Genomic DNA, 26,433 nt, shown 5'->3' with positions numbered 1-26,433 from the left:
ATGCGCAGAAACTAATATTTCAACTTAGACAAACATTTTTATTCTAGAAAACTTAGCTTTTAGACACAGATGTAATTCTGTCTTTTTGTACAACATATATGTGCTTTTTAAACAACACAGAGAAAGCTGGAGAAACTCAGTAGGTCAGGCAGCACATTTGGAGGGAAATGGACAGCTGATGTTTCAGGTCAAGACCCTTCATCTGGACGGATAGAGGAGAGGTAGCCAGTATAAAAGGGTGGTGGGAAGGGGTGGAGCAGGAGTTAGCAGGCAATAGGTGGATCAAGTGAGCAGGGGTGATAGGCAGATGTAGGAGTGGAGAGTGGAAATAGCACCAGAAGCTGGGAGATGATGGGTGGAAGTGACAAAGGGCTGAAAATGATGGAATCTGAGAGGAGAGAAGGTGGAGCATGGAATCAAGGATTAGGGATGGGGAGGGCAGCTGGGAACAGTTGGGAAGGGGAAACCAGTGGATGGAGTGTGTCAGTGATGGGAAAATGGAGAGGGTGATGAGGGGCAAGAAACAGGGTGATGGGGGCCGGGGCAAGTGTAGAAATAACAGGGCAAGTGTAGAAATAACAGGGTAGATTAAGAGGAGAGAGAAAAAAAAAGGGACTGGGGGGAGGAGTTTATCAGAAGTTGGAGAATTCAAAGTTCATGCCGTCAGGTTGTAGAACACCAGGTGCTGTTCCTCTAATTTGCATTTAGCCTCACCATGACAGTAGAGGAGGCAGAGGTCAGACATGCTGGTGTGGGAAAGGGGAGTAGAATTAAAATGGCTAGCAACCAGGAGATCCAAACTGCCATGGTGGATGGAGCACAGGTGCTCAGCGAAGCAGTCGCCCTGGTTTGCATCTGCTCTCACCGATGTAGAGGAGGCCACTTCAGGAACAATAGATGTAATAAATAAGGCCGGAGGATTTGCACGTGAAGGACCACCTCACCCGGAAACAATGTTTAAGGCCCTGGATGGCAGTGAGGGAGGTGGTGTAGGGACAGATTTACACCTCTTACAGTCATAGGGGAAGGTGACTGGGGAGGGATGAGCGGACCAGGCAGTCATGGAGGATGATTGCTGTGGAAAGCAGAAAGAGGAAGATATGGCTGGTGGTGGGATCACATTGTAGCCAGCAGAAGTTGCAAACAATGATGTGCCAGATGTGTAGACTGGTGTGGTGACAGGTGAGGACCAGGAGAACACTATCCCTGTTCTGTCCGGTGGCGGTGGTGGGGAGCGGCAGGTGAAAAAATGGACGGACCCCGTTTTTTGAAAAAGGAGGGAACCTCAGACGTCCTGGAGTGTAAGGCCTCATCTTGAGAACAGATGCAGCACAGACAGGGGAACTGAGAAAAAGGAATGGCATCCTTTCAAGTGACAGTGCGAGAGGAGGTGCAGTCAAGGTAGCTGTGGGAGTCAGTGGGTTTGTAATTGATATGTGGATATTCTGTCTCCCGAGATGGAGACAGAGAGAGCAAGGGGAAAGAGATGTCAGAGATAGACCAAGTGAATTTGGGTGCGGGGTGGAAGTTGGTAGTGAAGTTAATGAAATTGACAAGTTCCGCACAAGTGCGGGAAGCAGCACCAATGCTGTTGTTGATGTAGCAGAGGAAGTTCAATGTGGTCACGTGGTTTACCTCAGAGACCTCTCCTAAGAGAGGAAAACAATAAATAAAAACAGAGCCTGATTCAGATTATGCAATATCATGTGAAACTTGCCATTTGCCAGATTTTGGTTCTATTCAGTTCTGCTGTTGTAAAGAAAATAACAAGGCATGTATCATTTCATAATGAAATTTCTACAGAATTAGCACTTTTTGGATCCCATACAACTAATGGATGACCAATCTCTAAGCAAAATGCAGATGATTTTGGTGGATGCCAATTGTTATTTTCTAAGAATGCTTGCAAGTTTCATCTTTTAAAACAAAAAAGTTAAACTTACCCGTACTTCACCACCTTCTCTCCGTGGATCATGCTTTTTTGAGAAGTGCCTCAAGTTGTCATAATTATGGAAGTTAAATAGAGAGACAAGATCCTAAAAATTAGAGAAAATCATTAATTTAAAAAAAATCAATTAATATTCCAAATATTTTTGAAATTGTTAACTGCATCACAAATCCACAAACTGCTTGCATTGATGAACTATTTAAAGCTACTCTAACAGATGATATAGATTAAATGAATTCTGCTGCAGAAACCACATTCTTGATTTTTTAAAAAATCTTGGTAATTAAGAACATACTCAGGAAAAGCAAATTTGATTATTTAACAGCATGGAAGTTGTACACTTTAAAAGCCTGTAAAATACTGCAGTCACAGTAGTATTTTCACTCACTGGTTATATCAGTATCCTCCCACCACACCCCCACCAAGGTCAGGAGGTTCAGAAGCATTTGTCACGAAGACAAAGGCTGCACAGTTCATCTCAGACTGCTCTGCAGCTGAGGAGAAAGCAGGAGAAAAAGTTCATCTGCATGTCAGGCAGAGTACCAGCAAATTCAGCTGGGCATTTTAAGGATTCACTTGCCCAGATTTAGCAGTTTCCACTGGAGAAGCAGAACTGAACATTAGCTCTTTAATTCTTTTCCTGACAGGGGACACTATTGTCTTAACTACTATTTTATCCAAACGTGTATGAAAAACAACTAGTCAGGTTAGACAGAAGGACATAAAGAAGGTCTGAATAAATGGGAATTTCAGGGAGGGGTTACACACAATATTGTCAAATGCTACATTTCTGATCAAAGTTTAAACTGATGGCTTGTCTGAGTGTTCGAGTAGGTGCACAGAGATACCACAGCACTGTACAAAGAGCTGGAAGTTCATATGGTGTTAGTAAAATGTAAAAGAACAGCCATTATTTTGTTGAAAAGCAGAGCAGCACTAGGGGCCAAAATTACCAACTCCTGCTTCTATTTTTTCACGTTATATTCACTCCAGACAATAATTATTTCGAATCTCATCACTCATTCAAAGTCTGCCTTTGCACTTACCTGACAAAACTGAATACCCCTTACACTGTTGCCAAGTTTGTCTAAAGGAGGAGACCAACACATAATGCCCATCACATTTGGCACCACCAGCAAAATACCACCAGAAACTCCAGATTTTGCTGGGAGACCCACCTGTAAGAATAAAACATTTCTAAGAATACTTCACTGATACCAGCAAGGAAGGTTTTCAATATAAAACTTTGTTTTAGTGAAGCAGAACCACCAAAAGACTAAGCAACATTACAGGGCATGAAATTTACTGATTTAGGTGTGCTGAACAATACTGATTTAGATTGTGACAAAAGTTGGCTTTCCTGCCCAATCATTGTTTGGTAGCACCTACTCCAACTATGAGGGCTAGGCTCAGAGGATCCCAAACTCATCACTCCTTTGAATGAGAGATCAAAAGCCTTTTTGATCATAGTTTTCTTTCAACAATCGTGCTATGTAATGCCACCACGTAATTCTAACTTTAAATTTTTTGCAAACACATTGCTAAGAAATATTTGCCAAATACATTCACCTTTCAGGAAGAAATGTTCTAATACTTCTGTAAGTGATAAAAATGAATTTGTTTTTGTTTGTATTTCATTCAGTCACTCATCTATACTGCTGACAAGGCTGATAAGTGCTAAATGTTGAAAAATATCATTTTGGCAGCCACTGCGTTGTCACTCAAGCAATAGTCATCACTCAGGAAAGGGGTGGGGGGGTGGGGAAGGAGGAAAGTGAGCTTCATGGAAATTCATTAGTATCTAAATCTTATGCATGGTGGGCAGCATAGAAATCCCCAGATGCGTGGATAATAAAGCTCAGAAAAGGAGTAAATAAAGATACTGATAATCTCCAAGTAGCAGATTGGTTGGTTACAGATCAGTGGAAGAAGAAATTTAATACAGAAAAGTATAAGTTGATGCACTTTAGCATAAGGAATAGAGACGCTACATAAACTACATAGGATATTTCCAAAGGGCTGTGCTGAAACAGAGGGACTTGTACACTGCCATGAATAGGTTAGATAGTGGGAACAATTTCCCTCTACTGACTCCAAAATGCGCAAGGTGGAGACACAGATGTAACATTTTTTTTTTGGGGGGGGGGGGGGGGGAAGCATGCAAAAGGGATTATTAGAGAGGATTTTGTTTTAAACTCAGTAGTCATAATTGACTGCCAATAAAGTGGCAGAAGCAGAATCACTGAATAGGCCTTTGAATCAATAATTTTCAGGCTGCATGGGAGGAGCAGGCCAGTTGGTTCTGGTCTGTGATGGCTCCAAGCACTATATGATTCTACTTGGAGCCATCACAGACCAGGACTAACTGGTTTCTTTCCATGCCATGAATCGTTCAAGAGGTAGATTCTACTTCAATAAGGAAACCCATCTAGAATGCTGTAGTATTTGATGACCAGAGGCTGTAACAGCTACACAATTAATGATTACAATTATTTTTGAATGCTTCTCAATAAAACAAAGTAGTTTCAAAATTCTTCACCTATCCTCACTAGTTGAATCATTTTAGTCATAAACACTCCTGTTTAGAACAGTTGTAAAACAGTTGGCTTCTGTAAAAGTACCTTTTAAAAATCTGTAAATGATCTTCACAATTAGCCTAACCAAATGTCATTACATGTTTCAAATATCCCAAATTATTTGTTCCTTTCATGGTCATATTTTACAATGAGATTGTCCATATCAAAACTATAATTTGACATGCTTTACTAATTCTAGAGAAAACTAAAAGTATACTTACATGAAACGCAAACTGCCCTGAGAAGTCATACATGCCACATGAATGCATCAAACTCAATGTATTTCTAACAGCCTCTGGGCTCAGAACTCTCTCCCCTGTGATTGGACAAATGCCACCATTGGCCAATGTTGCTGCCATTACACTGGCGGATTCACAAGTTACTTCAATGGAACACAGCTTTATAGAAGGAAAAAAAAAGTTAGCAAATATATCTTCAGGACAAACATGTATTCTTGTGGTAGACAGGTGAGCTTCAGGGGGATAAGTCATTCTAGAATAAGATACGTTGCTTAACTTTATGTTTAAACTTACTTTTTGTGTTAATATGTTATTTACATTTTTCTGTGTCCCAAGGACAAATTATTCCACTGCTCTAAGCCCACAACTGAACACACCAGCTCTTAGAGCACAGGTTATTAGGCACAACCCCAGGCCAATAAAAGGTCACTCATTGGCTGCTAAATCTACAGACACCCAAGTTAGGAATATTAATCCACGGGGATTTTATTTAAGATTTCCAGCATATTTTAGAACTATGGTCATCAAAATCATGAACATTTATAACACAGAAAGTGGTGACTATGTCCAAAGTGTCCTAAATAAAGAAAAACAGTGCTACCTATCCCAAAAAATAAAAATTAAAAAAAACTACAGATGCTGGAAATCTGAAATAAAAACAGAAAATGCTGTAAGTACTGAGGTCAGGCAACATTAGTGGAAACAGAAGCAATTAACACTTCATGTCAAAGACACTGTCAAAACTGGGAAAGATAAGGCAGTTTTAATTTGCAAAATAGATGGCAAGAGGGATGGATACGACAAAGGGAATATCCGTGATAGGATAAAGTCAAGTTTGCAATGGGGATGCACCATCCAGTCCGATGCACTGAAGGTGATTACACTTCTTTGTGTTATGTGTTGTGTTGCTAATAACTGGGTTGTGGAATATGCCCAGCAGGTCATGCTGCACTAATGGAGAGAGAAAAAAACAGAGCCAATATCATAGATGGATGACTTGCAGAGAAGTGACTAGTTCAGATACAGACAAAGGAAGCAAGTTACCTAAAAATTGTGCTCAGATGGAAGACAAGGTGTTGCTCAAGCTTGTACTGAGCCTCATTTTAACAGAGCAGGAGGCCACAGATGGACAGGTCAGAATGGGAGTGGGATGGAGAATTAAAATGTAAGGCAATAGAAAACTCAGGATTGTTTCCGAAGACTGAACATAGTTACTGCAAAGTAACAACATAATCTGTATTCAGATTCTCCATTGCAGAGCCCACATTGCGAACACTGAATGCAGTACTCTAGATCAGAAGTGCAAGCGAATCACTGCTTCACCTGGAAAAACTGTACAAGTCCCTGGATGGTGGGAAAGAAGAGATAAAAAGGACAGGAGCTGCATCCTGTGGTTGCAGGAGAAAGTGCCACAAGACGGGAACTAGTTTGTGGGAATGGAAGAGCAGACCACAGAGTCATGAAGGGAAAGGTCCCTGAAAAAGGAGAGAGGAGGAAAAGGGAAGAGTGGAATCTTGTTGAGCTGACAGAAATTGTGAAGGATGATCCACTGAACACAAAGGCTGGTGGTGACACTACAGAAACTATTTTCCTTGCTTGGTCCTTAAGAGGTGCATACTATGACACTTCAGATGTCCTTTGCCAGTTCAACAACTTCCAATTTCCTGATCCCAACTGACTCTCTTTATCATAGACATACAATCCTTCTACACCTACATTCCATATCAGGATGGTCCAAGGTCCCTCCTCTTCTTCCTAGAACAGAGATCAAACCAGTTCCCTTCCAGCACATCCATTCACCTGGCTGAATATTGAAGATTTTTTCCTTCAACTCCAAATCCAAAGATATAGTTATGGCATTGGCATGGGTCCAAGCTTCAATTGTCTTTGTGGGATCTGTGCAACAATCTTTCAGGGCCCACTCCCACACTCTTTTTCCAGTACATCAATAGCAGCCTTGGCACTGCTTCCCACATTCAAAACTTAATTTATTACTTTGCTGCCAAATTACACCCTGCTCTCACCTTCATATAGCCCATCTGAGTCTTCCCTTTTTGGACCTCCTGTTTCAATCTTAGGGGATAAGCTAGCTACAAAAGTTGTTATAAACATATAGACCACCCTAACTACACTTGCATTGCCTCCAGCATGTTCTCCTAGTTCCTCTACTCAATTATATTTGCTCTGATGAGACTTTCCCACAGATGCCTCCGAAATGTCTTTCTCCCTGAACCATGTTTTCTCTTCAACCACAGTGGAGAGAGCCCTTAAATGCATTTTATTGATTTCGTGCACCTATGCTCATACTCCCTCTCCTTTTTGATAGAGGACAGAGCTCCCCTGGTCCTCAACTTCCAACCCACCAACCTTTGTGTTCAGTGGATCCTCCTTCACAATTTCCACCTGCTACAAGATTCCACTATCAAACACATCCCCACCTCCCCTGCCAGCATTTTGAAGAAACCATTCCCTTTGTCACTCGTTAGTCTACTCTTCTGTCCACATCAATCACTCCCAGTCTTATAGCACTTTCTCATACAACCACAGGGAATGCAAGTCCCACCTTGTTATTGCCAACGCAAACATACATAAAACAGCATAATCACCCTCTAAATGCCCCTATTAACCCACATGGTTATATGATTCATCTCCAATGCAACCCTTTCATAGATGTTCCTTTTGTTCTATCCATATCTCCAGTTACTCTCTCTGCAAATTAAAACTACCTCTTGTAACTCCCTCCCAGTTCTGATGAAGTGTCTTTGACCCAAAATATTTAAGTGCCCACGGCACTTAATATGGTTGAATACTAAATGCAAAAAGTGCTTCAGCCAAGAACACCAAAAATCCCCATTCCCTTCCAGGATGGTGCTGCCAAGTTGTTATTGCACTATTCTACCAACTAACTAACATGTATCAATAGAGATGAAAATCATAACCAAGACTAATCCTACCCTCAAGCTACTGGTAAAGTTTGTATTTTCCAGTGGCATCACAAGACAGATCAGGAGATCTTGACCTTTTAGTTTTATGTATTGGTTCACTTTAACAAATCCAGTTATATTGTTGGTAATCCTGGATTCACTGTTTTTTTAAAAATGTCAGATACAGAACAGAAAATTAAAATAAATGTTTTACTATATAATACACTAGTACCACATACCAATTCAAGTGTAAACCAGAAAGAATGCACACTATGCTGCCCTAAATATTGTCAAATATGTTTTTATAGTTAATTGTTAATAAAACTACTCACCTGGAAATAGAAATCCAGTACACCAGTCATATCACTGCCTTCTGGAAAACACTGAAAAGGTTATCCAAAATTAGTTTTTTGGATTTTCAAATATTTTCTTCCTCTGAGACACACTAATCCCAATGTAATTTTCTGCCAAAACGGTAGGATTCTATTGATTGTGAGCCATCTCCCAAACCAACACAGCTCTCCATAAAACACCCCATGAACTTTTTTAAAAAAAAACAAAATGCACCAAGCAGTTTAAAAATGAGCACAGCATCCCTCAAAATGAAATTTTTAGTTTTGTATCCATCAGTTATGAACAGTGTTCAAAGCAAAACCTACAAACCTTTTTTTCCTTTAGGTAGTATCCAATAGCAAAATTTCTGTCTCCGGTTTCTCTTTCAGACTGAAACCTAAAGAGTAAAGTTAAGACTTTTAAAAAAACTCAAGATGAATTAACTTGGTTACTCTAGAAAGCATTTCTCTACCTCACCATCTCATACAAGGAGACAATGAAATACATTTTAAACACATTGGTTTACATTTTCATAAGGAAACAAAATACACTGCTACATCACTTAGTGTGCAGAATGCTTTCCCATGACTGAGCACACTAATGGAATCAGTGCTCAAAAGGGTCATTATAGTATATATCGAGAGATATACTTCTGACAGCTCTAACATGCTGGGAACCTTGTGCACTCTCCTGCCTTCTCAGCTGCTGCATGCATCTTGCACCACATGCAACATAAGATGAGGCACAGTAATGGATCTGTGCAATTTGTTATTACAGGGAACAAATGCTGCCAGTCCCAATGGCCAGCACTCACTTATCAATCAGATTCAGCCACAGGTTGTACATCTCAGTACCAAGAGGCCACACTGCTTGCCCTAGTCAAGTAGCAGACAGCCTAGATGGATGTCTTTTTTTCCCCAGAATGGTTGCTACATAGCTGTGGAGGTGTTTGACATGGAGGACCAAAAGTGCTATGGTGAATCCATACTCTACAGAATAACATAAGCAGGGTACCAGCATTGTGCTATTTCAGGTTTTTTTGTGCAAGTTTCAACTCTTAAACCATAAAACACAACCACTATGCTAAAACACAGTGGATCTAAAGTTCTTGTTTATTTAATTGCTTAAAATGGTACTATCCAGGTTAAAAATCTATCCCCAAACACATTCCATGCAAACTTATTCTCAGAAAATAGTTATTTACAGAAAAGTTTGGGGTTCATATCCTTGAAGACATGAGCTACCAAGGAAAGCCTCCAGTCAGAAGCAGCTTTTCAAATAGTGTCAGAATCAAAGTTGATTCTGAATCAAACTGATACAGAATCAGTTCAGTACAAATGCTATTTTACAATCTTGCTCGATTTTCAAAGCTGTTTCAAAGGCTGTATCTTGTCTAGTGAATAACTGGAAAAGAAAACACTTCAGCAGCCAATATTCCTTTAAGAATGCAAATTTAAATGTTTATAAATGTATGTGTATTATTGAGGAAGACAAGTAACTACTTGAAGTGATTGGAAAGAAAAGACAAAATTAACTTACGTTGCATTATTAAAGCCAACATATTCATTTCCCGCCATTTGATTCAAGAATTGTGTAACCTGTGAAGAAACATCAACTTTTGAAGGCATTGTTTTAGAAATTACTGGTATAAATGTAATGAATGCTCAGGGTAAATTATTTTTATTTGCACAAATTAAAATGGGCAACATACTCACATAATCAAATTTTTCTGCATTGCTTAGTCCATGCTGAGGGGAAAAAAAACAATATTATTACATCAGACTTAGAATTACAAAAGTACATACCAAACATATCCCTATACACTATTTATTGTGGTATTCTTGCTTAGCACAGAACATTAAAATATATTGCACTGATTCATTATAAAAATAATCTCTGGATAGTGAATTTTATTGCATAACTCAAATTAATATTTTATATTAGCAACAAAGCAGTGTTATTTAATATTAGCTTACCAAATCAGCCAAGTTTATTTTATATTACCTTATATTGATCCTTTACAGAAATCTTTCAAAATTTTGTCATTGAACTTGTATTTATCCCACATGAAATGCAGTTTGCAACAACTCAAAATGTTCTATCCAAAAGGACAATACTGTCATTTCTAGTAGGATAGCAGAACAAATTTAAGAGGCTAAAAAGACTTCCTCATTTCAATGAATTTCTAGTCGAGCTAACTACAAAATTCAGAATTAGCCAAAATTGAAGTATGGTATTGTTTAAAAGAAATTTTATCTGGATGTTCACTTCACAACTGAAAAATAGATTTCAGTCTGTAACCATCATAGCCTCCAATCTGTCCTATTGTAAATCCTGCTGCACACATTTTCTGCTCCCTCTGTTTTTGAAGTTGGATAAGTCCCTTATCCCTTTCATTCATTTTTCCAAAAATCTCATGCTTTGGCTCCCTGCACACTTTTACTTCATGCAGTAGAGTCATAGGATCATAGGACAGAAACAGGCCCTTCAGCCCAACCTGTCTATGCCAACCAAGATGCCCATCTAAGCTAGTTCCATTTGACCATGTTTGGCCCATATCCCTCAAAACCTTTCTTATCCAAGTGCCTTTTAAATTCTGTTAATGAACCTGCCTCAACCACTTCCTCTGACATCTCATTCCATAGATGGACCACTCTCTGGGTGAAAAAGTTGATCTTCAGATTCCTATTAAATCTTTCCCCTCTTACCTTAAACCTATGCCCTCTAGTTCTTGATTCCCCAAACATGAGAAAAAGATACCCTATCATTCATTGGAATGCATTCTGCACACTAAGAGAGGTAGCAGTACATTTTGTTTCCCTCTGAAAGTGTAAACTAATGTTTTTAAAATGTATTTCTTTGTCTCCTATTAAGAGATGGTGTGGTAGAGAAATACTTTGTAGAGTAGCCAAGTTAATTCATCTTGAGTTTTTAAAAGCCTTAATTTTAATCTTTCGGTTTCTGTCTGAAACAGAAACCAAAAAGACAGAAATTTTGTTATCAGATACTACCTAAAGGAAAAGAAGGTCTGTAGTTTTTGCTTTGAACACTTTTCCTAGGTATTCACCCTATCTATACCCCTCATGATTTTATACACCTCTATAAGATCACCCCTCATTCTCCTCTGCCCCAGTGAATAATGTCCTAGTAAGAGCCTTGGATTTTTATATATAGACTAAATGCACACTACACCGGGCTTGAATTTGCCAACTGTATTTTAGAGAGAGGGGGGAAAGTGTTATCAGAGACACTCATTACCCTTCTGAATTAATTGACTGATTCCTTTTTAAGTACATTAATGATGGAGTGTGTTCAAGCAGACAGTGTCTACTTGGATTTTCAAAAGGTTCTTAATAAGGTACCTCCAATAAAACTTTCCTTACAATATATAAAGTGAATTAGTAAAATTCTGTTAAGTAGACTAAAAAGTGGACACTGGTGACTAATGGTTTACAAGTAACAATTAGGTAAAAAGGCAGATCTGTTCAGAAATCACAGCAAGTTAGTCAAATACTATCAGAATCAGGTTTATTATGACGCAGATTTGTTGTTTTGCAGCAGCAGTACAGTGCAAAGACAAAAAACTAAGTCACAAAATAAATAAAAAGTGCAAAAAAAGGAACAATGAGGTGGTATTGTCACCTCTCTGACTAACTGAGTTTTTCTCCTAAACCAGTATACAAAATGTACTGGTAAAAATTCAAGTGTACAAAATCTAACAAATCAGCCAGAATGAAAATATGAACTGCTCACCTTAATAAGGGAAGTTACCACAATGGCCCCAGCATTTACCATAGGATTATGTGGTTTATCTGAAACAAAAAAGGCTGTCACAAATAGAAAAGGGAGACCACTGAAGTAAAAGTAGCTGCAGGTATCAACAGCTATGTAGCGATAGCAGAAACAGGGGCAGAAGATGCATTAGTGGAAACGCAAGGAAAGGTAGATTAGGATCAAGCCAATTTCTATACTGCTACTCAAAATTCTAATTCCCTTAATATTGTTACTTCCCCCAGCCATTTTCATTAAGTAATACTCACTGGCATTCTAACCAATACACCACTGCTAAATTTCACTGATTTATAACCAGAATTCATTTTAGGTAGCTGCTGTATTCAATAATGCATATCTTGTCTCCTTGCCAGTTTCCTTAAATTTCTCCATCTTTTAATTAAATAATTATTTTCAAGAGGAATTTCTGCTCCTAAGAACGAACATGATAGGAGCAAGAGTAGGTTACTCAATCCCTTAGGCACACCTGATTATTCAATATCGTGGCTGATCTGCCTCTGGCCTCCTCTCCTCTTTGTGCCAGACCCCATAACCCTCAATTCCTTGACCTTTCAAAAAATCTATCTACTTCCTCTTTAAATAACCCCAAGTAATTTAGCCTCCACAATCCTCTGGGTTCCTATGCATTTCAGTTTTAGTCTGCCACCTAATCAGGTAACTATGCCTCCTCGTTTGAGATTCTCCGACTTGTAGAAAACATTGACCATTTGTCCCTTATGTTTGCAGCCCTTTGTTGCTGGAATTTTATTTAGCTGGAATAGGGTTTAAAATACATATTTTCATAAGCACATTGAAATTTTTTCCTCAATATTTCCTCTTTTATTATTCTGTTCACCTGGTGCTATCTCGTCATTTTTACATTAGTCCATCACAATTGCTGATGTACAATTTTTATCTTTCAGAGTCCTAACAAAAATCAAACCTCTGGTTACCTCCTTCTTAAGGTTCCAATGATAGATGCTCCCCAAGATCCTTAAAGAAACAATTTACTCCAGTAAAATGGTTGAAACTCCTTATGACATTCCACTCCAAGTAATATGCTTCCCAACCAGGCCACAGCAGTGACCCTGCTCTGGATACCCTGATTTTAACCTTTTCTCCATACCTGACATCAAAATTCCCCTCTAGCGTTCCCATCATTCTACAATTTGCAATTACGTTAGGGCCTTTGCATAGGACATGCCCAAAAATGCTACTTTGGAAAAAAGAGGGAAAGAATACAAAGCCCAAGATGGAATAAAAGCCAGGCTAGGGTGGGAGAGTCAGACAAAAACTTAGTTTGGCAATACATAAAAGGGCTACCAGAAGATCATCAAATACTGAGGGGCAACAGTTTACAGAAAAGTATGAGGAGTAAAAACATGGCTGAACACACAACAAATTAAAATATATATATGTGCAACAAAATAATACAGCTAATTCTAATTTTGATTAAGAAATAAAAGTTTTACAGAAGGACTAGTAAAAGCCAGAAGAGATCCATGGCTGCTGTATGCACTGGCAAACTGGTTATATGTTCCCAGAGTAGTCTCTTATTGTTCAGCTTTGTAAGTTGCATGTGTCATTGCGTACAAGTATGAAAGGGGGTGTTTACTGAAAATTGCCCAAAGCTATAATTATATTACAATTTTATGAATTTTGAGAATTATGTACAAATATAATTACTTGATAATACTTTTGCAAAGGACTACAGGATTTAGATGCCTAGAAAATTCAATGACATTAACAAAATTCAATATCTGGAAACATTCAGATCTGCAATTCAAGAAAATAAAAATATGAAATACTTAAAAAAATATTAAATGTTAAATTACTATAGCAGAGATGAGGTAAATTGTCAATTGAAATTCTAAAATCTACAAAAGCCTTTAAGTCAGCTAGTTTCCATTTGAATCAAATTAAGATTTTGTTTAAATATCAGCAGAAAATTTTAAAATATAAATTCTACCTTCTTCATTTAGGAAGAGTTTGTTGAAACGTAATCCACTGGGTTCTTTACCAACATATTTGTGAACATACTCAGTCCCAAGGTCATGGATAGAAACTGCATATTTCAATGGTTTCACACAGGATTGAAGACAAAAGGGAACTTTGGTATCTCCAATTGAATGCCTGGATTAAGGAAATTTTAGATAATTAAAAACAATTCAATACCACAAAACAGGAGGACGATAAACATTATGAAGCATTTCCAACTACCAAAATATGAATATTTAACTTTTGCTATAGGTAGAACAAAATATATCATAGACCTGTTTTCCATCTACAGGTATGTATTGGCAACAGCACACATTGAAACAATGGCAGAAACAATTAATACTTTACAAATCTATGCTACATAGTAAAATGTTACATTTATTTATATATTTAGTATTGTGTCTTATGTAATAATGTTGATAGTCAAATTATTCAATAATTTTTGCCACTATTTTCTATTGATACTATACCAACAACATCTACATTTTACCTCACTGTCATCTTTAACTCCATGAACACCGATGTCTAGCAAATGTTTGCCTGACAGCACCACATTATAATTGAGCCACATTTCCAACTCAACTGCAGTAAAGCTCAGGCCATCATATCAAATATCCCTCCTGCTGAAAACCTAACTCACCTGAACCAAGCACCACAGCACTGGTGTCCTGGATAACCTCCAGAGTTCAAAACACTTCAATATCATTTTTTCAACATCATGACAAGGCATTTGATTTCTGCTAAACTTCACCCATACTTTTGTCACTGTCTCAGCTTGATTATCCATCAATTTCTAGTCATATAAGCATTCTATAACTGTACCATTCTTCACTTGTTCCATAAATGTACCAATCTTGGGTTTGGTTTTCCATTTGCACCCCACCCTCCAATATATCTACGTCTAGTTATTTTCAAATTCCAGTATAGTTCTGCTTTCCCTCACCCAATCCGCTTAACTTTATATTGCGGAAATAAAGATCTTCAAAATGAGTTCTTGTGCATAACTGACACTTTCAATGTCAATTACCTCATCCACCATTTCCTAAATTCAAATTCTTTTCTTACATTGCTCTCTTACCTGCAATCGTCTAAACCATGCTTAATCACGTTTTCTCTACTTGCCCAGAGCCTCTTGGCCATCTTTTGAAACTTGTGTTCACAAAACAAAATTTCAAATGAACGGACAAAAAAATATTTTCAATTCAAAGAGGCAGCTCTTTAAGTGTAAAATATCAAAATTCTATCCAATTTTTCTCCCAAAAAAATCAATGAACTTTACAGATAAACTGGTGCCTGTTTAAAGGCTTTATTATGTTTTTATATATCATAGAGAAAACAGTCAATAGAAAAGTGCTAATGCCACTTCTACGACAACTAAGAGAACATTTTGCCCAAAAATGAGGCAAAGACAATCTAGCATTTTAAATGCATGAGCTTAAAAGCAAGTTAAGTAAATACATCAGGCTTAGAATGCCATTTTGCACTGAAGGTATACATTGAAACTAATAATATTTATCATGGATTCCTACAATACAAACAATATTTCACAAAAGTTATCAATGACTGAAACAAAGGGCTATTTTATACATCAGAAAAAAGGATGCATTATTACAGATAAAGAAACTTAACCACTCTGCATCAACTCCTTGGTGAGATTTTAACATTAATCAAGTGGCATCAGAAGTGTTTGCTCCATGCCTGTATTACATAACAATCTGATGTGCTGTGTATGCCATATTTATTACAGATATACAAATTCAGTTTTAAAGTTTTGCTTCTGTCCATTTACATGAGTAAGCTCCAGACAATGATCTAGGAAGACTTGTCAGCTTTATGCAAGCATACCAGGTTTGTTATTACGCTTTGATATCTTACTTTAAGCATATTATTCTGCCGGTATGCAAAATGAATTAACAGTGAATGTATAAGTTGCACAGAAAATTGGCAGGATTCTGGGTAGTGTGGAAGAGCAGAGGGATCTGGGGGTTGATATCCACAGATCCCTGAAAGTTGCCTCACAGGTGGATAGGGTAGTTAAGAAAGCTTATGGGGTGTTAGCTTTCATAAGTCAAGGGATCAATACAAAACTCTGGTTGGACCACACTTAGAGTACTGTGTCCAGTTCTGGTTGCCTCATTATAGGAAGGATGTGGAAGCGTTGTAAAGGGTGCAGAGGAGATTTACCAGGATGCTGCCTGGTTTAGTAAGTATGCATTACGAGGAGAGACCAAGGGAGCTAGGGCTTTACTCTTTGGAGAGAAGGAGGATGAGAGGAGACATGATAGAGATATACAAAATATTAAGAGGAATAGATAGAGTGGACAGCCAGCACCTCTTTCCCAGGACACCAATGCTCAATACAAGAGGGCATGGCTTTAAAGTAATGGGTGGGAAGTTCAAGGGAGATATCAGAGGAGGGTTTTTTTTTACCCAGAGTGTGGTTAGGGCATGGAATGCGCTGCCTGGGGTGGTGGTGAAGGCAGGTACATTGGTCAAATTCAAGAGATTACTAGATAATCATATGGAGGAATTTAAAACAGAGGGATATGTGGGAGGAAGGGGTTAGATAGTCTTAGGCAAGGTTTAATGGTCAGCACAGCATTGTGGGCTGAAGGGCCTGTATTGTGATGTACTATTCTAAAATCCAGAAAATTGAACATGAAAAGGGACGTTTAATTAGTTTGTGCTATGATGGACATAACTTTCCAGAGCAAAGAGTCTACCCAATTTGCAGCCTATTAATTTAAAATGGACAAGTATTTCACACACATTATGCATGTGTGTGTCCTACCCAATTTTTAAATCAGGCACAAAAAAAAGTGAAAAATTATCCCAATTTAGTTGGAAGTACATAGTACCTTTATAATGCTTTTAAATATTATGACTCATTGATTATAATTTTCAATGTATATTCATCAAATCATAAAAGATTCTGCAAAAAAAACAAATAATCTTGTTTGTAGCAGAGATTGCATTGTAAACTTTTTCATAACTGTTTTTTTCTCTAGGAAAGGTAAAAATATTAAAGCAAAATAAAATTCACCAGATCCTGCTGGTAATAGTGAATTGTGCTGTACCTCCACAGTAGTAAGTCATTGCATCTTACTCAAATCAGTCCAAAATAGCAGTGAATTTTTGACAATGGAAATTGCACATTCCAACAGTTACAAAGACATCAGGCTCCTAGTATACAGCACCAATTTATGCAGTGAATGGTGCATTTGCTAGAAGCTCTATTGTGATGGCTTAGAGGAAAGCATTACTCTGCATATACATAGTCATACATGCAGTGTACATGCATCAGTCTCAAATGCCCAATGACATTTCTAGTGAGTGAAGAGCTCACAGGATAATTGAGCTGTGACCAAAGCAGAACACCTGTGGTGCAGGATAGCCTTTCCCAGTTGAGTAAGAAATGCCAACTGGAAACTGAAGAAAAATCATCAATTACCTGTCACTTGCATCACTGTAGCACAAAAGATGGTATCACACTAACTAAAGATTTGTTATGTGATTAGGGTAGTAGACAGTGAAACTGGAGATGAACAATGAATGGAATTCAGCCATACACTTGAGTAAATTAACACAAAAATTCCCGATCACTTCAGTTCTTGCAAAACAGGACATATTTAACAGCTCATACTCACTGCATTGAATTCAAATGCAGGAACCAGTTCGCACAGGGTTTCTTTTTAAAAAGTTACTTCAGACACACACCAGTGTGTAAATGGGAAGCAAGCTTCAAATCCCTGTTGACAGACCAAATATACTGCTACAGACCAGCAACTTCTCAGCCACTGATTGTGCATTGTTAACTTTAATGCCACGCCAGATGAGCTGTGTCAGTTCTTGGGTGGTTTCTGCTAGGATATCCCATGAAGGCAAAAAAAACAAACATTGGGAATTGGTCTGTGTATACACACACCTCCTTTATGGCCATTTACAGAAGACTGGCACACTGAAGTTGTGAAAGAGTATGCAGCTCCCACTTGCTCTCCTGGCTGAAGTTCATTTCCACCGAGGTGAAAGACTATAAAAAATAAAGACGACTTAAAAACAGGTACAAGGTAGAAGTCTCAAAGAAGAAGTGTAAAAAATAATTTGTTCCTCTCACCAGTTTTCCTACAATTGTCTCCAAAGGACTTCCTGGAGCACAGGTCCACAGGCAAAAAGTCACCCTCCGGCACTTTACCAAATGGACGTTATGCAAAATTTAACAAGGCAGGCAAAGTATTTAAATATTTACAGATGAGGCAGATGGTGTTGTTCTTGAGGTCTTCCCACACATGCATAACCATTAATCAAGAGCAGGAACACTGATTCTCCCTTCCCTAACACTGTTGAACTTAAGTACCTCCTTAGCCATACTTTACAATTCATTGCAAATCAAAAATTAAACATGGGATCTTCCAATTCACACAATTCAGCCATTCACTAAGTAAACTCCCAACCATTAGTTGAAGCAACTTGTCTACTATATGGTACAGCCAAATACTTGCTGCTTAATAACCAATGCCAGAGAAAACTCAGGCCACCGTACCAGTCACACCAAATTAATAGAAAAACGTAGCCACAAGTTTGTAGATTTTGTTTAAAGTAAAACTTCCTACAACCATTCACAACTGTGTCATTTAAAAATTATCTTGAAGGGGAAGAAAAAAAGCATTCAAAAGCTGTAAATAACAATACATTTCTTCAAATGAAGTGTTGACATTTTTGTCCAGCCAAGTTAAATGGAATCCCACTATGCATCATAGTATACCTGGAAATGAAGTTAACTCTTATCTTAATATTCACTATTATACAACAACATTCTAGGTTTTGTGGAGACTGGGAGCTTTGCCTGCTTTAACACACTACAACAAATTTAAATTCAAATGCAGAAATTAGCATTTTTTAAAAAATTGATCAGGAAAACAAAGTTTTTAAATAAAGCATTAAAAATTGTAAAACACAGTTAATGTATTTTTCATTTTAGTGACACCATCTTTCAGGAAACCACACTTAAATTTTTTGTTGTCAAGGTACAGATCAAGACAATTTATGTTACAGCCCATCAACAATAAGAGTAGTCAAATTTAGACACCTTGAACTTAAATAAGTTTATTCATGAAAATTAGAAGTTGATATTGATTTGCAATATGAAGAATCCCTGAATTATTCAGAAACTTCAAAAATGAAAAATTGTAAAATACACTTAAAGTATTTTTCATTTTAGTGGCACCCTCTTTCAGGAAACCTTTTAACTTCAAAAAAAAAATGAAAGAATAAGACCACATTTTTCCACTGACAACTCATGGTTTCCAAAATAGCATTTAAAAAAAAGTATCAATTGAATTAATAATGAGATTTAAAAGAAAATCACCTTTTTAATAAATTTATCATCAAGGCTCACCTCAGAGAAAGTCATTAACATTACAGGATTTGTACAGAAGAGATATTCATACCTAATAGAATGATTACCTGCCTCAAAAATACAAATAAGTGTTTTTCCTTCCAATTTCTTCAGAACTTCTGTAACTGAAATAATTCCGATTTAAAATATACTTGGCCGAGCTCTCCAGCTAGCAGAATTTCAAACCAAGTCTGAGTTCTATTAGAAATGCAGAGTCAGACAGTACAGAAACAGAAATAAAATTTAAAAAAACTAATAAAGTCCATGTCAATCAAGGTACTTGCCCAGAAATAGAAATTCATTCATATTTGGCCTTCTAAACGTGTGCTGAATATTGCTTGAATACCTGATTGACAGACCCACTGAAAACCCTAATGAAATGTATCTTTTTTTTTAAAAAAAAATCAGAGTAAAAATGCAGAGCCAAAGGGACAAAATCCAACCCTCACCTCTCTTTCCACCCTTAGCAAAGCCATCCATACATTTATTCCTTGCCTCCAAGTGGTCCCAACCCAGAGAAGGCAGGATTGGGTAGAGGTTAAGGTAGATATCTCTACGCTGACAAACTATTGCAGGCTGCCACAAAAAACACTAACACTAGAAGTACAAGTCAGACAGAAACCATCAGAAGGCAAAAAAGAAATCCCAGTAGGGACATAACAATCACACATAGTTGACAACCTACTGTTGAGTTTGTTCATTCTTTCGAAGTGTGAAAAATACAGATTTGTATTTTGCATTTTCTTTTACACCAATTGTAAAAGTTGGTGTAATGTACAGTGTATGTTAAGTTGAAATGAGTGTCATGCACATTACTTACTTCATCACATGCACAAATGATACCCAAAAAATGATACCCATGCTCAGGTGGATCATCCTATCACATGTTCTAGTGGGCTGGGCTTCTCCAGAAACAAATACAAATGTTTTGAAGGCCATTTTACACAAAAACAGATGCCAATGGGTCCAATATCTCAAGTTGAGAATTTTCTTTCTAATCTTATACTACAATGCCTCTCCAAATGTTGAGCCAGGAGCTGACAGAAAGGAGAAAACTCTCCAGCCAATAACCACTAGAAGGCATTTCATTCTCATGAATGAGACATTTTGAATCAAAGTACAGAAGGGGATATCCAAAATTACTCAGATTTGCGTGCATATTGTAATCATGAATTTTGAGTCCAGAGTTCAGATTTCAACAGCTACAAGGATCTCAGCAGATCCTTGCAGACTTACTGAATGACTCCAGCATTATGTCTGTTGCTCCAGATTCCAGCATCTGCAGAATCTCATGTCACAGATTTCAACAGCTGACAACTAATAGACTTGAAGCTAACATTAGGAACAAAGGGCAAATTACAACACGACAACACCGGAAGTCACACCCAAATATTTCAACAAAATGACCAGAGTCCTCACACTGACATTCCTGAGAAAGGCACAAAATAAAACAACTATGTTCTCTTTTCACTTTCAATTTCTTGTCAAATGGGCAGAAGTATTGTTAAATATAATGAACCAGACTTCCTCACCTATCCACTAGAACCTTGCTTGCCTGGGGCTGATCTTCTGATAACTTTTTTTAAAAATGAACCTGCCTCTACCGTGACCAATACAGCCCTTGAGTCATCTACTCTTTGGCATGGCTTCAAAACCTAGCCACATGGCAGATAACTAAAGTCATAGCCCCATGCTTAACTAGTTATCAAAGCTGTGAATAACTGTGTACGTTAACATTCAAATGAAAAAATTAGAAACACCAGAAAATATTTAAAATTACATTCTTATTAATAGAATTAAGCCTGCATCTAACCTCACATTGGTTCATCAAGCAGAATCCCCAATATAGCTGCTGAAAAGTTATAGGAAGTTGGCACATCCCCACTAGGCTCCTTGTAGAGTTTAACAATGACTATTTTATAACTGCACTAAAATAAACACTTATCAGGAAGTTCAGGCCATTCAACTTTGCACACACATTCACTGGAATCCTGAACTTCCTGGCATTGAAGTAGTTATCTGGAGTTCTACAATAAGTTGCCAGGGAAATCTGGACCAGTGTATCTCTCTTCTTTGTAACAAATAGTCCTCCTCAGCCCTATTCACTGCCTGGATATACATTTGAAAGTTTCAATGTACAAAAGCAATCAATTTTAACCCATTCTTATTTGTTAGTATATTTCTAGCAGAAGAATTCAAAAATGGACAGAACAAAATCATCAGCAATGTTATTTTAGATTATAATCAGAAAGTTTTCTTTAAATGTTCATTAATATCCTGCAGTAGTTAACAGTAGTCAATATTTGTACAAAATGTTTACAGAATGAGTAAATGCTCTGTTCTTTCCACAGATGCTCCTTGACTGGCCACCTTATTGCAGAACTGTTTTGTTTGTATTCCAGCATTTGCAGGTTGTTTTGCTTTCCATTGACATCAGTTTCTCTGTGTAGAGATAACTGGATAATCTATAAATTATATGCAACACAAACCTATAAGCCGTCCTATGAACCTTTAGTGCTTTAACAGTGCAGCAAGATACAAATCATCACATCAGCTTGGCAAAAGGAATCAAAAGAAATTTAATTCAGAGAAGTGCGAGGTGATGCACATGGACAGGTGCAAAGGGAATAAATATAATTGGAGGATTGTGAGATGTGTTGGAACATAGGCTCCAAGTGTACACTACCAAAGCCTTTATGGTAGCAAGACAGGTTGATAGGGTGGTTAAAAGTCCTATGGGATGCTGTTCTTAACTCAGCCTAGGCACAAATGCAAAGGCAGGAAGGTGATGCTGGAATTGCATACAACATTAGTTAGGTTGACTTCAGCACACTGCTGGCCACCACATTACAGGAAAATGTGGATGTACCAGAGAGAACGAGAGGAGAACTTTAGGTTGTTGTCAAGACTGGAAAATTATGGAAAATGGAGGATGTCAGGGATGTTTTTTTTTGAAAGATTTAAGATTATACGTGGATAGGGAAGACCTAATTCCTTTGACAGGGCGGGGGGTTAAATAAAAAAACAAACAAGGGAAATAGATTCAAAGTAACTGGTAGAAAGAATAGAGGGAAGATGAGAAAACTATTTTCACCCAGAGGGTGGTACGGATCTGGAACTTTGTACTCATAAAAAGTGTTGAAGCCAAAACTATTAACATGTTTGAAATACTTGGAGGTGTATTTTAAGAGCAGTGACATGCAGGACTACAGATGAAGTGCTAGAAGGTGGGATTAAGCGGGATAGGTCTTTTTCAACTTCCAAAGACACTAATTGAATGGTTTCCCTGTGCAGTAATTTTTTATTAATGATTCTATATCCTATAATTCAATGCAAGACTAATTCCAGGTGGAAGTAGTCTAGAAATTTACGAACTCATGAACTATACAATTCTGCAAACACAATGCATATCTAAATATTTATCCTACAGTGAAAGCTGGTGCCCCAAGATGAAGTAGAACATCAGAGATTTGTGTGGATTTATTATATTTCTATTTCATAGTGGCAATTTACTGGTTCTGGGGTTTAAAAAACATAAGCATGGAAAGGCAAATTTAAGACAATTGGATGTGCAGAGTCTTCACAAATCCATAGGATCAATGGGCATACCTCAGATATTCCACAGCTCCAATTATGTAAAGTTGTCCAGATTACAGCAAATCATTAAATAATCTTCAATGCAAATAAAATCAAATAATTCACCCAAGTAGTTCCCAAAACCCCAGCTGTTTACATGTGCATAGTTGATGTAGAATTCTGACTAGCAAAAGTAATACTGTCAATAATAAAAAAATCCCTTTATTCTATTAATAGGAAATATCCAGTAGTCCATTGTAGTGCCATATGGCTCAATAAGGAAACCCCGGGCTGTGTTTCAAGGATATTCAAGGTGATATTTCAGTCACAGACCAAATTCAGTAATTAAATCCAAACGCAAATAAGGAACCAAGTTTTATGTTCCAGATGTTGTGCAAGAACAAGGCCTTAGGGTATGGTCATAATTTAAATTTTCCCACAATAGAAACAGGAAAATGCAAATTACTGAACAGTTTAAATGTAGTGTTTTGTCATTTAAAAAAATGGGACTTTGACATTATGCCACCCAGTTAAAAGATTCATTCAACCTTGGAAAAGAAAAAACCTTTTCAAGTTTTATGCAAACATCAATATTGATAGGTCTAACCTATTCTAATGCAAAATTGACAAAATTACATACCAAAACCTTTTGGTTTTAAAAAAATGGGGTCCAATGCATTTGAGTGAATAGACCTTACAAAGAAGCAAGATGGAAAATTTATTACCAAGTTTTATTCTTTCCTGCCCTCTTTGCACAAGAGTTGGAAATTTAGAAGTAAGGAGGGAAAAAAAAGGATGGGGGAAAATGGGGAATACATAACATTTTTGAATTTCAACAGTCTAATATGTTATGAATTAATCCAGAGGAAACAGATTTTAAAAAAATATTTGAAATTACTCTATTCTTCCAAGAAGTTTATATATGCAAAAGATAGGAATTTTAAAGTTTATTGAATACAAACCAAATTGTGCTATACTTGAAATAACTCTTTACAAGTTCAACCTTTTGGAGTAAAGATTTTAAGCGCTAGATGCAAGTACATTTTTTTTTATAAGCATTTCAAACAATTTCACTTTACCTACCACAAAGAAAATCTTTTTCAAGAAGTTTCTTCCTCTTTTCTGTCTGCAAGGGTGTATGTGAAGAGAGTTTGGACAGTCACAATCCGCCTCCTGGCAAGCAAGGGTCTAAAATATAAAACTGACCCTAGTTTGAGAGCAAACAGCAATCTCATACCACATCCCAAGTGACCAGGATGGCTGCTAGAACATAACCCAATGCTGAGCCAGGAAGTTGAGTATATCATTGAGGTAGAGCACAAGGATTTTGATTCATCGGCATGCCAGAATTAACTTCAGAAATATTGGATACTAAAATGTTCCACTCCCCAATCTCTTAAGTTTGCTCACAAGTAGGGATGAGAGGAAGAAAGGGCAAGCAACTGCTTTAGTATCTTAATTCTGCATTTCCTAACAGAATATACTTGGCCTTGTTTAAATATTAACTGAGATATGCTGAAGGAGAACAAGTTACATTCCAAGTAAAGCGACTGTCAATATATGTGAAAGAAAAATTTACAAGTTGCCATCTACTTTCAGACAAATAGTTTTTCTTGGTACACAGGAGAGAAAGGGCAGAAAGAAGAGTTGAAGGATGAACTAGATGGCCAAAGGAAAATATAGTGGTAGCTCTTGACCACAAAACGAGGTAATAACTTTCCAGGATGAACCCAAGGGAAACACACAAAGTAATCATGACAAAAAAAAAGAGTGGGCTCATTTGAGAGGCCATAATTTAAAGATATCTTGACAGAGTGATGAGCACAGTAGTTAAGCATGCAGTCCAAATACAGTAGCCATTTTGCATAGAAGCAAAAGAACATCTATAGAAGTGTATTAATGTCAAAAGACCAGCTATGAAAATTTCAAGCACAAAACCCAGAAATACCCTTAGAATCAGTGCTGTACGAGATACTTGACTACCTTTCATGTTTGGCGGGCATCTAAATAGTTGAGTGACAAGCAGATTTATGTTATTATTCTGGAGGAGAATGCCTGCATACAGAATGACTAAATAAAAATCATTCAGCAAGGGTGCCACCAACTTTTAAAAAAAAAGGCCATCAATTTAGAAATTACCAAAAACCAAGGAGGAACTTACTAAAATTTAATACAAGATAATGAGGGAACTAACTAGACTGAGATTAACAGACTCCAAAACCAAATAGCTTTCCTTCTGTGCATCAGAAGTATTGGATGAAATTGGAAATATTACCCCTTAAATAAAAAATGTTCAATTAAATCATAGCTCTGTTGGTCCAACATCTAATGTGGCAAAAACAAGCAAACTATCAGAATGAGGATTTGAACAAAGGAGCTGATCAGAAAGTAGAGGTCGAGTTTTATCAAGGGTAATTTATGCCTAAAAATCTTGTTGAACGTTTGAGACAGCAAATAACATGGTAAACAAGAGAGCGCCAATAAATGCATTTACAAGAGAGTTCCAGAAGATATTGTTCAGAATTCCACAGAAGAAACTGCTGGCAAAATGAAAATAACATGTCTGTTGTGTTGTACTCCAGATACTTGTATTGGGCCTTAACTTTTCCCTTTTGTTTTAACTGACTCAGAATACCTCCAAATTTGATGACACCATCAAGCTAGGCAGCACAATAACTAATGTAGACAGAAATGTAAAGTTGCAAAGGGTTATCGATACACAAAGTAAAAGTGCAAAAATATGTTAAGTGGTGTTCATTGTCAAACTGAAATCATTCATTTCTGGATCCAAAAATCAGTAACAGTGAAGGGAAAGGGAGATTTAGGGGTTCATGCACCAAAATTTTTTTTTAAAGTACTGGATTAGCACAATTGAAAGCAACATCACCTTGATCTCAAGGGGGCTGGAATAAATAGTAGGAGCTATGCTACAGTTATATAGAGCTTTGATTAGGCTAAATTTAGAAAACTGCATTCAATTCTGGACATTGCATTATCAGTAAGATACATAATCTTTGAAAAGAGCACACCACAATGATATTGGGATCAACAGGGAAAATTGCTTAGACAAAGCTGGTTTCCCTCAGATGTCAAAGATTCAGTACTATCTAATAATGATCAAATAGTTTTGATAAGGTACTTGTAGAGAAACTAAAATGGAACCAATATAGCCAAATATTGAGATACAAATTAGTGATGATTTAATTACATAGCAGAACTCAGTCTTCTTCCTATATTCTTAACAATAAGCAAACATGTCATCTTTTGTAATATGCCAATAGGAAGATAAAAGTTTATTTAAAAAATTAAGCCAGTATGGTATATATGGACAGCAGCAAATATACAATTAAATAATAACTCACTACAAAAACACTTGAAAATTCAGTGGGCTTTCTTTTTAAAAGCTCTAAATATACTTGGTGCAATTGCCATTCAAGTACAATAAATCAAGTCATTGCAAACTAAGTACAGTGTATAGCATGCATTTCCCAGATCCGATTAAAGATTTTTTTTTAAAATTCTGATTTTCTTACCTTTGACCATCCACTGTGCACAAGGACACACCCCACAAATCTGGGCTAAACTTAGCCAGCTGTGGAATATAATCAGCAACCTATCAGAAGGAAAAGAATACATTTGAGCAAGGTGAAACAGAGCACTAGCATCACTTGTA

The 26,433-nt window shown here is 37.2% G+C and overlaps 1 protein-coding gene across 3 annotated transcripts in view; it reads right to left on the bottom strand.

Moving 5' to 3' along the window:
* LOC127584879 (glutaminase kidney isoform, mitochondrial-like) overlaps positions 1–26,433 on the bottom strand; it is a 74,433-nt gene that overhangs the window by 27,774 nt on the left and 20,226 nt on the right. For 2 of the 3 annotated variants that reach the window (XM_052041888.1, XM_052041977.1), the window contains exons 5-14: positions 26,294–26,373; positions 13,761–13,924; positions 11,774–11,832; positions 9,736–9,768; positions 9,560–9,618; positions 8,351–8,417; positions 8,020–8,070; positions 4,746–4,922; positions 2,995–3,126; positions 1,944–2,036 (exon numbers count right to left, since the gene is read on the bottom strand). In XM_052041888.1, the coding sequence (XP_051897848.1) occupies positions 1,944–2,036; positions 2,995–3,126; positions 4,746–4,922; positions 8,020–8,070; positions 8,351–8,417; positions 9,560–9,618; positions 9,736–9,768; positions 11,774–11,832; positions 13,761–13,924; positions 26,294–26,373 (915 nt within the window). Of the gene's footprint in view, positions 1–1,943; positions 2,037–2,994; positions 3,127–4,745; positions 4,923–8,019; positions 8,071–8,350; positions 8,418–9,559; positions 9,619–9,735; positions 9,769–11,773; positions 11,833–13,760; positions 13,925–17,714; positions 17,817–26,293; positions 26,374–26,433 lie in introns of those variants that run through there. The other variant, XM_052042067.1, reaches the window with a different exon arrangement.

This window comes from Pristis pectinata, chromosome 1 (assembly GCF_009764475.1).
Source record: "Pristis pectinata isolate sPriPec2 chromosome 1, sPriPec2.1.pri, whole genome shotgun sequence".
Classification (NCBI taxonomy): domain Eukaryota; kingdom Metazoa; phylum Chordata; class Chondrichthyes; order Rhinopristiformes; family Pristidae; genus Pristis; species Pristis pectinata.
Note: the sequence above shows the minus strand (reverse complement) of the source record. Positions and strands in the feature narration are given on the sequence as shown.